Here is an 11,344-nt window from a genome sequence, read left to right on the forward strand (position 1 = left end):
AAGGTCCTGAATTTGCTTAATCTGCCTTCCCTTCTGATTCCACACACTGCTTGAATGATGTCATTCTTAATTTATTTTTAGATTTAAAAATAATGGTTATTATTTCTTTCGGGGGGGGGGTAAGGGGCAGAAAGAAGAGGGAGGAAGAGAATCCCAAGTAGGCTCTGTGTTGTCAGCATGGAGCACAATGTGGGGCTTAAATTCATGAACCATGAGATCATGACCAGAGCCAAAATCAAGAGCTGGCTGCTTAACCGAGCCACCCAGGTGCCCTTTAAAAATAAAAATTTTTAGAGTTGTTTTTTAAAGAATGATGGCTATTAATGACATTTCGCAAGGATCATCACATTAAATATTACAGCAACCCCATCATTCCAGCTCCTCCCTTCAGAGTACAGATTATGACTGAAAGTCACAGAACATGCTCACTGAGTCTAGTATAGGTTCTCATGCAGGCTAGGAAATACGGGATTCCTTTCTCAGTATTTGTGATCACTTCTCAGAGTTCTCTTCAGCTTTTTTCACTCTTATTTTTTAAACTACTTTTTAAAAAGTTACTTATTTGGGGAGGTAGAGTGCAAGTAGGGGAGGGATAGAGAGAGAAGGAGACACAGAATTCCAAGTAGGCTCCACACTGTGGGCACAGAGGCCAATGTGAGGCTCGATCCCAAGAACCATGAGATCATGACCTGAGCTGAGACCAAGCGCTGGATGCTTAGCGGACTGAGCCACCGAGGTGCTCCACTTTTTCACCCTTCTCAATTTCATGGTCACAACTATTCTTCCCTATTTCAGCAGATGCCTTTATCACATATTTTATTAATAATATTGTTATTTGACTTGGGACCTAAGTTTTCTTTTACCACATCTTTTCTCCCTCACTGCTGCTCCTGAGGGAAACGTTTTCATCCTACTTTCTGTGGAAGGCCCTGTACGGACTATACAACAAATGTTGGTCTTTAAAATAGTTGGCTTGTTCTGAGCTTTAAAGTGAAAAATTATTTTATTTCTGTCACTTATGAAATGTGCAATTGAAAGAGTGAAAGTTTTGGTTGGTGTGGGGGTGTTAAAGAGAGTGTTTATGGAGAAGCGAAGTCATTTATGAGTTTAGGACATTTTCTGGTGAGAGCTTCCTGGAGTGTGTTCTAGAAACCCAGATGGAATCCTGAAGCCATTGGCTTCTAGAAGAGAGAGCTCCAAGAGGGAAAGTGAGAGCATTCAGGGCCAGAACATTCTGCTTCCAACTGTGCTCATAATTGAGCTTGGTTATTACTGTTACAGACCAGGGAGCATCTATGATGAAGAGAAAAACGAACTGAGGTTAAATGCAGCAGAGACAATGGAGGAGACAGAATTGGAAGTGATTATTTCCTTCAAAATATTTTAATTTTATTAGTTATTACAAAAGCAATATACCTTATTGTTGAAAAGTTGGAAAATCAGGACTAGTTAACAAGAAAAGATAACCTGCTCAGAATTCCACCAAAAAACCATTGGTAGTATTTTGAACTACTTCCTTCTAACATGTAATACATGGTTTAGTTGACTTAGGTGTTTATTTTTCATAAAACTGGTTTAAGCTGCATATATAATTTTGTTTCTAGTTTCTTGGAGCTGAGCACTATGTTGTTATTTTGACACGAGATCCGCAGCATCATCTCTGAGCATACTCTTCACATGTGGCTCCATCTTATCTCTGGCCTGAGCCCCTCTCCCTTCAAATGAGCCCCTACACAGCAGGCATTTTTTTCAACTTACTTTGTAATCATGGAAGGAGGCAAGGTGAGATGAAAATGTTAAAGAGATACCACACCATCATGTTACTCTTTCATGGAAAGCATCTAATATTTAAGATGAACATACAGTATTTCCTATAGATGGCTGAGTATCACTTTGTGCATAGGGTATCTGTAAGTATCAACTATATTTTAGATACCAAATAAGAGGACTTGCCACAAAAATAAGGAGTCAACCTCCTTTTGTAAATGTAATTAAAACACTACATTCGCCAAAACACTAGTGTAGCAAAGCACCATTATCCTGATATCTAAGAATGTGACATTGAGTCAGAGCCAATTGCCTCCCCCACCCAAAAAAAATCAAGAGGAAGAATACATCAAAATGTTATTCCTTAGCTAAAGTTTTACACTTCAGGAAGTTCCTTGATTGAATTTTCCATTTCAGGGAGGGGTTGTTTTTAAAGTGATCCAACACCAACAACATTAATGCAAAGTCATCACCATACTGTATTTATGAAGAGCCCATATCTGCATGCACAGTAAGATGCTTCAGAATTAGGCTCATGATCTTTCCTACATTCCTTATTTGCCATTCTCCAGTGTGCTTGGGGAGGGTGACTGTGAGTGTGAGTGTGTCTGTGTGTTTGCAAACATGTAGTTTTATTACAAATTGGAAATAAAACTTTCGGTCCTTTTTTTTGGCGCTAATATTATTTTGAAGGCCCTGCTCATTCTGTAGTTTTCACTTTCACTACTATTAAACTGCTTTGTTATTTGACTAGACTCAGCAGATAACAAAAATCACTTAACCAGAAACCGAAGCTGGTGCCTATTAAGTTTTCAGGATCAAAAGCAGAATGGCTTATCTTCCAAACATCAAATGGGAAAAGAAGGCAATTGGATTGCAATGAAGTTAATCTAGGAATCAGTCATTTGTCTACAACATTGACATAATGTTAGAAGATGTGTAGAATGTTAGTGTATATACTTGCCAATATGATCTTAGTGATCACTAGATTCTAGATTATTTAAAGGTGAAGCTTTTGTCTTTTTCATCTTTGTGTCCTCAGCAGCCAACACTACCCAACACTTTACAGATGCTGAATTACTAGTGAGGACGAAATGTGCTAGATTTTTAAATACATTTATATACGTTTAAGGACCTCTTTGCAATTGTTTTATGATTACATCTCCTTGACCTTTGTTGCTTATTTTGCTCCAAATTGTTATGCTTATCTTCTCCTTGCCTCTGTGTGTGTGTGGGTGTGTGTGCGCACGCGCATGCACATGTGCACACTTAAACCTATAAATTAAGGCTTAGCGAACAGAACCTAGGAAATCATTTATAGTCTAATGTCAGTGATATAGTAGTTCTTCAACCCCCAACTAGTAGAGGTGAAAGGATGGAAAAATGTTCAACTTTCTAAGTTATACTGACCCAGCCACACAGTGGAGCTGGAGCAGGAGGCCAACATCAACAGGACAGGAAGGGAGTAGCACAGAAGCTCTCAGCCTCTCATCAAGAGTCTGGCATCCGATGGGGGTGTTAACATGTCAAGTACACACACCTTGAACTAGCGGTTTGATTGTATTGTGGCCAACCGACATTGCAAGTATGGACCAGAGAGGAAAAAAGTCCTCCTGGACCTTCCAAATGTCTCACTTTCTCCATAATGTTTTAAAGTAAGATGTTAATCAAATGAAACACAGGAGAAATGAAGGAGGAGTTGAAAAGGGTTCCCACATTGAGTAACTTGGCTGGGTGAATTTTTCCAATGTAATTCTATTCCACGACTTTTTATTTAATTCTTCATATCATTCCATTTATAAGGTAAATGATATCAGTTGGAAAAGTACGACACAGTGGGAAAACTCTGGAACTGGTGAGGTTTGAAAACAGAAGTCTTACAGCATATCTAGGTGTGAAGTTTAGTGGAGCAAACAGGCTTGCTCTAAAAGCTCACTCTTCCTTTTTGTTGGTCTGGTTTTGCTTCATTCATTCAAAAATGTTTTTGAGCATATTATTTGTCAGGTCCTGCTCAAAAAAGCAGTGAAAAACAGTCAAGGTTCCTACTCTCAAAAAGCTTACATTCTAAGGACGGGGCAAAAGTCAACAAGAAGCTATCAGAATGCGTTTCATGCTATGTGGTGATTAAAGTGGATGATTAATTGGAGAATGGCTAGGTAGCTCCTTTAGTTTGGGTGGCCACGGGAGGTGGTGACATGAAGCTGGGAGTTGAAAGCAAAAAGGAGCCAACTGTTAGTAGCAGAACATTCTAGGGAGTAGAACATTCCAGGCAAGGGAACAACTTGTGCTTGCAGTGTGGGGGAAACCTTAAGGAACTTACAAATATAGCAAGTCAGGCACCGTTGAATCACTGATAAAGACAGGGATTCAGGCTGCTATTTCCTCCTCCTCCGTCTCTCAAGTCCCACCCATGCAGTCAAAGGACAGGAGTCTGACTTGCATGGTGCTTACTGTCAGGAAGATGTAGGTTCACTGTCAGTCCACAACTGCACTGAGTTGACATGTAAAATCTCCACTACCTTTAGTAGGAATGAGTTTACAGGACATGCCACTCTCTTGAGACAAGAACTACAGGACCGATTAGGTGTCTAAGGGGGGGACTGAGAGATAGGAGACAGATACACACAAGTGCAATTATTTCAGCCTGATTTAGGCTGAAATCATTTTACCCCTTTCAGATAGGAAGTGATGGTGCTGTTTTCTCTTTAGAGGCTAGGGGAAGAGAAAGCAGAAAGAGTTAAGTGTAGAGAGAGTTAAGTCCATATCTAGGTTAGCTGTTGATTAAGCTTGTAAAAATTCTGAAAACATTTTGTTGCCATTCTTCTAGTCGAAGGGCATGGATTTTTATTTTTTGGTACTTCAGAATTTATCAGCAATACACAAGAAAGGACATGATTTTTTTTTTCATGCTAAGGTGCATATTATTGGCACTAGAGTGGCAAGTATGTATCATTTTATCTGCTGACCTGTCCTGTTTCTGGGCACAAAGACCTTTCCCTTGATTCACCCTTCAGAAATCTCCGTTTTGACTTCTCATGTTGCTTCTTCCACAAGTTTATATTCTACCTCCCTCCCACAAGATGGAGGAAGCATATTCCAAAGAAATAAATGAGATTTGAAAACAGCCTGTTATTTATATATTGTTTGGTCAAATTAAGGAGGTGAGCTCAATGGAAAAATGTGACCATCTTTTTCTATATGCTTTGCAAATCACCCACTAAAATTGGCATTCCCGAGTCTCCCTCCAGTTTATTCCTGGGGATCCCTGCATATCCATGCCTTTGAAGGACTATGTTTTGGCAGGAATAGAGAGAAGCGGGGATTTTGTTTCCTATTAACAAACTGAGCCCTATGTTTATTTTGAACCTTCAGACACAATTTGCAGAGAGTGGGAGGCAACAGACTTATCTGATGTGCTCTGAACAAGGAAAATCATGTAACAAATAGTTCATAAGTTACATTTATATTTATTCCTTTCTCTTTTTCTCTGATAAGAAATATTATTTAAGCACCATGTTACCTCTTTTCTTTGCATTGTGACAGAAGACTATGAGTAGCAGATGCTTGGTCACACAAATAACTCTCATTTATGAATTTTTTTTCCCGTGTGGCATTCTAAGTACACTTCTGTCCCCACAGCAGGTGGTCAGGTATGTCACAAATGCAGTGTGCATAGCACCTGGCACTCACTGAATGGCTTATATTGAATGTTAAACTTCTACTTGAGGGGCAGTATCTGAGACAAAGACATTGAGAGATGCAGAAACTGAAGTGGAAGCTGATATGACACTGAGCCAGGAAATTCACTCTCAGGACAGGTGGGAAGGACTCAGCTGGGGGCCTGGGAGGGTTGCAAAGCTATCAGTGAGAACTCCTGTTGGGTAATAGGGGATGGCAGTTAGATCTTCCTAAAGAAAAGAATTCATGAGATTTCTATCCTTTCCTTTCAGTCTTTGATTTTTTTTCTTCTCATGATCAGTACTGGAACTACTGAGAGAAAAAATGCAAAGGGATTTTCTTTTTGAAAATGATCGTTCTGGGATACCTGGGTGGCTCGGGTCATGAACTCATGGCTCATAAGTTGGAGCCCCACATCGGGCTCTATGCTGACAACTGAGAGGCTGGAGTCTGCTTCTGATTCTGTGTCTCCCTCTCTCTGCCTTTCCACTGCTCATTCTTTCTTTCTCTCTCTTTCTCCCTTAAAAAATAAACATTAAAGAATGTTTTTAAAGAAAGAAAATGATCTTTTTTCAGGAATCTGCTAAGTCAAAGGTAAATGTTTTAAGTCCTATTTGCCCCCTCCTAATTGTTTCCTATTTGTTTTATTATGAAGGATTCAGAAGAATGAAATGCCATAAAGCTCCAAAACAGAAGCCTCTCCTTTCACGAAAGGGAAAAAAAATCACAGGCTAATGAAAAAGATTAGAATGATGCATAGTTTCTCACTGCCAACCATAAGAGGCAAAATTTCGTTTTCCCAACGTATGAAAAGAGAAAGATACGTGTAAGAAGTTTACCCAGTAGTTACCCAAAGTCATTGTCAATGAGTGTAATGCCATTCTAAATTATTCACAGATGTCATTCAGTGGAATGATCTGATCGAGCATTCTTCTATCAATGAATAAAACTTTTACAACAGTGAGAAGACCTTTTCAAAAGAGACAATGATAATAAAGGAGTGAAAGACCAGACTGAACCAGTAACACTGGTTACTTGAAAAAGGCAGAATGGAGGAGGAAGAACAAATAGCATGAACTTTGTCTTTAATTATTTCTGTATTGTTTGAATTGGCACATTGAGCATGCATTCACTTTGTAATTAAAACAAATCCAAAGAAGGTATTATACCTCATAAGAAAACTTTAAAAGATATATATATATATCAAGTGTTATTATAATTTATTTTCTACCTGGAAAATGGCAGGTAGTTATACAATATAAAAAGCATTATGTGATGCTCTAAGGATATATTTAAGCACGTAAAGATTTGGGAAAAAACACACAACAATGGCAAAACCCGGTACAAGTAATGTTATTTCTATGCTACTAGGTTTTGTGATTAGGCACTCTGTCTTTCCCTAAGTTTCCTTATGAACGGAGGAGTAACCCCTTTAAATGGATATTAAACACTGAAGTCCATTTCTCCTATAATTTAAATTGTACTGAAAATCTGACTAATAAGCAAATCATGGTGTCATTCTTCAGACTTGTGCTTAAGCGACTCTCATCTTACTCCACACAGAACCGTTCCCTTCTGTGGACATGCCCGCCCCTGTCACGACACGCGCATCCCTGTAAAGCAGAGCGACAAGCGGACGAGCTGCTGAAACTCCCGAGATAAGAAGGGCTGTAAATGCCTGTTCACAGCTCCTCGTGTTTGCTTTCCTGTGATTTATATCCAATTTATGACAGCCATTATGGTCGATACACTTCATTTAATCAAAGAGCACAGTCAAGTCCTCATCATTAAAGTCTTCCCCCAGGAGAGAGCAGGTCCCTCATTTCATTAAAAGCACCAGAAATACATATTCAAAATACAAAGATAAAAGGAGTCGGTAGTGGCAATTAACTTTATGGGTTGAAGCTACCAGGGTATAAATCTCTTTTAAGGCTGCCACTTCTGAGGCCATTTCACCTGTCCGGTGTCTCGGTGGAGCTGGAGCACAGGCTGTAAATGTTTACCTGGGATGTCACACACGACTGTACACAAACCTAGGAGCCCTGTGGCCCGAAAAACGAGCTTGGACGGAATGCAAAATTCAGCGCAGGGTAGTGATAGATTTTTGAAACTGCAACGCAAAATTGTCCAGAAGTTTATTTTTCTAAAACTGTCTGCTTGTTTGCTAACTTAAGACATTCATTTGGCTGATTGATCAGTCTGACGAGGTTCATGAAATCACTTAGTAAACAAAGTGACGTACACATGTAAGATATTCTAATTGAAGTATCTTATACGTTTCTAACATTTCTAACAAATGAGCTGATGACAGGGAGAAGAGAGTACGAGGGAAACAAAGAAAAACTCCTAGATTCTGGCAAATTCACTCTCCTGGAAATATGACCTCACAGGATATATATATACATTTTATAGGACTCTGGCATTTCCAATGACCTCTATCGGGGCAGTAATTCAAGGTCTGTTACGCTATGATAGAACCTATTGAGTTAATTGACTTCTGCCTCTCTCTGACATTGTAATGGCCCCATTCATAACAACTCTCTGCTTGTGTGGTGCCAACGGAAACTGCTCATGTCAGGTTTATCGTCCTAAGAAAATAACGGATATCCAATATGAAGGTGGTATTCATGGAAATACGCAGTGCTGCGGAATCTCAAAGCCAAGTACGTTGTGTTGTGAGGGGCACTCTTCTTCCTGACCAGCCTGGTTATCTCTGGTTTTGTTCCCTTCCCCAGGTTCTGCACACTGAATTTCCATCCTCAGCTTTCAGTGTCCCCAGGCTTATCTCTATCCGATTTCCTTACGGATTCTTAAATTTAAAACATTTGGAAGCATTTTTAATAGAGAGCTCAAAGTAGGCCTCCTTTCCCAACCCTTCTGGGGAATGGCTACATCCTTGCTATACATTGGAAGGCCAGGCCATGGACAGATATTTTCACAGCTGAAACCACTTATAGCTTTTAGCAAAGGGTAGATTTGACCTACCATCTCATTTACCTTCTTTATTTTTAGGTATCTTTTGTATTATCGAAGGACATTCCCCCCACCCCTGCCCCCACACCTTGTTAGCAAGGTCACATGGGCCAGGGACAGCTTGCCTGCAGAAAGGGCAACCTGCTACATAGCTGAGTCCAAGCAAAGAGTTTTCCCTGGCCAGAAAGGCAATTTAGCAGGGGTATGGAAAGTATTATAAAACCATGCAGAAATACTCACAGTTTGGGTTTGGCAAGCAGAGGTGGTGGCTCCTTAGTGGGTGAAAGGAGGACAGCTGGTGTTGGCAGAGATTTATTACTGCTAGCTTTGCCGTTAATCAGTCCATTTACTCCATGGCCGGGATGGACTCCATTTGTCTCCCTCTCAGCAGAACTGAACGGCATTTGAAGGGCTGCCATGTTAAGTCCTAACTCCGGGCTGTTCACCTGCTGGATCTGGGATGGCTTCTTTGAAGCCAACTCAAAGGAACTTGTCTCCAAGATGGGAGGGGGAGGTGGAAAGTGCTGGAAGTGATCACTGCTGGATTCTCCCACTGAGTCATAGTTGCAGTTTTCAGTGTTGGCTAAGGAAGGGGAAGGACAAAAAAACAATAAGATGTTACAGTTCAACTGTTACTTTCATGCTATCATAGACTACCTGAGAATCCCTGGTGGCCCGTTCAGTTGTTTAAAAAGCGGGAGCTCTGCTGTGCTTCTTTGGTGCAGAAGCAAAGCCAGCTGGAGGGCCTGGTTCTTCCAAACTGGTTTTCAAGGACTGCTAACCTGTTTCATTTCCTGCTTGGGGCCACAAGTGGGGAGACCAGCTACCAATTCTTTATTAACAAGTTCCAAACAGGATCTGAAGACAGAAGTTGGGAAAAAACGACTATACAAATAATGTCAACTAATAACACTCTGTTTGCTCACATTTTAGCGTGGTTCTGCATGAATCCCCTACCTGTTAGCTCCAACTCTACAGGCTTTATGTGGTACTCAACGGATATGCATTTTATTTAAATCTAAGGAAATTAAACTCTGAGTTTAAGTAAAATGTCTTATTGCATCTTTTTTTTCCCCATTCAGATAATTGCCAATTTTGTACTGTAATTCAGTACAAAAGAAACTTGTTACCTCTCAATAAATGGAAAGCATCTTGAGATAAGATCATGTCATCCTTGGATCCCTCACCTTGTCCAGAGCCCAGTAGAGCTCCTGGAACGGACTAAAAAATACTTACTGAGGTCAACTGAAAGCTCAGAAATGTTTGTTGATTATGTGTGGCTCCCAGATTTACCCCAGATGAAAACGGGAAATACCTCATGCCAGTTTTTACAAGGACATGTAGAGCCCGAGTTTGGCCACTTTGCCGGAGCACGGCCATGCCCATCCAACGGGACAGTCTCCAAGCCAGCTCTGCAGCAAACCCTGCGGGCCTCCCTGCTCCGCAGCTCTGCTCACGGCACTGGTGCGTCTGCTGCCCATTTAAAGTACTGACTCCTATCGACACCATCACCTATCCAGTGAACTTGATGTTTCTTAATTAAGACGAGGAAGCATTTACAGTTTCCATTCTAATATCCTTAAACCAGTTTTGTTTGTGCCTCTGCTGCCACCTAGCACCAACTTCTCACTCTTCCAAAGAGATCCGAGTGCAGTGCCATGGCTGTCCCTGCGTCTGCTCATGCAGCCACAGCCCGTTTCTTGGTTCCCTGTTCCATGTATGCACCACGTGCCAGGCTTGGCCAAAGCATTATTTTAAAGCTACTCTAAAATAAATAACAGAGATGAGACAATAAAAGCAACCTGTCCTGAAGCTAGTTACTAGTAGCAGAAAATAGTCAAGTTGTAAGAAAGTAAAGGAAAGAGCCGTGTCAAGTTGCCCTTCTAGTGGTACATTTCTGAATTTCAAAAAAATATCCAGGTGGTTCTAAATGTTAGTTTCAAGAGTAAAATACACTGCTTCTGTTTTTCGTATCAGAGTTATAGCCCATTTTCAATGAGATTTGATTTCTAGGATCTTTCCAGCTTCTCTGAGTTACATTAGGTTTATCTTGTATTCCTTTTTCAGAAGTTTCCATCATGGCTTTAATAAGGACTTGTTTGTAGGAGTGCCGGCTCTCCAGCTGGTAACTGCTGACAGTAGTGACTTGGCCTCTGAGTCAGGGGTGGACTTCTGATGTCAGCATGATTCTAGGTTAGCATGAAGATGTTTGGAAACCAGATCCATTGTTTCCAAGACCAAGTTGCATGACTTCGAAAATAGCCCCATATGTGTTCGGTGGCTAGACCGTCATTATCTGTTCGTTCTTCATCTCCATGTCCACTTCCTCTCCCCACAAAGCCTTTGTTTCCTGACCAGACATGGGTTGTTAGGATAACTCCCGGAGTGGCAGCAGACATTCCTAAAGGCTGAGCTCTGGGGCAGCTTTTCCTGCTGTGGTAAACCACACACTAAATGCTAGGGGACAGAAGCCAGTCCATCTTTTCTCCTCACATACCTGAGGTGACAACCAGCTGGGCTGTGCTGGTTACTGAGCCGTAATCATTTCTTGCCGAGCACGTAAAAATCCCTGCATCTTCAGGAAAAGTCTCAGCGATAACCAGGGTACAGATCTCCTCTGGAAGTGAAGAGAACAGAATAACTCAGAGTGAAACCAGTAAGTCACCTTGAAGAAGTTGGACGCTCTGCCTTTCTACAACAAACAAATCAGGCAACAATTAGTACAGAATCTCTTTACATGGTATTCACAATAGAATCTCTTTACATTTAATTTAGCAGTTTGGGCGTAGTGGCAAAAACTTTGGAGTCAGACCCATTCTTCGTGATTTTGGGCAAGAGCAGCCTTGGTTTCCTCATCTATAAGATGGGGATTGTATATAACTAATGGGGTATCTGTGAAGATGAAAGGAGAGGTGTGCAAAGTGTG

General features: G+C 40.8%; 1 protein-coding gene across 1 annotated transcript in view; it reads right to left on the bottom strand.

Moving 5' to 3' along the window:
- Positions 1-8,654: 8,654 nt before the first annotated feature.
- The window catches only part of LOC115300969 (palladin-like), a 201,220-nt gene continuing 198,530 nt past the window's right edge, over positions 8,655-11,344 (bottom strand). Inside the window, exons 9-10 of the mRNA XM_029950587.1 lie at positions 10,916-11,035; positions 8,655-9,001 (exon numbers count right to left, since the gene is read on the bottom strand). Coding sequence (XP_029806447.1) covers positions 8,655-9,001; positions 10,916-11,035 — 467 coding nt within the window. The remainder of the gene's footprint in view (positions 9,002-10,915; positions 11,036-11,344) is intronic.

Source organism: Suricata suricatta, chromosome 1, assembly GCF_006229205.1.
Source record: "Suricata suricatta isolate VVHF042 chromosome 1, meerkat_22Aug2017_6uvM2_HiC, whole genome shotgun sequence".
Lineage (NCBI taxonomy): Eukaryota > Metazoa > Chordata > Mammalia > Carnivora > Herpestidae > Suricata > Suricata suricatta.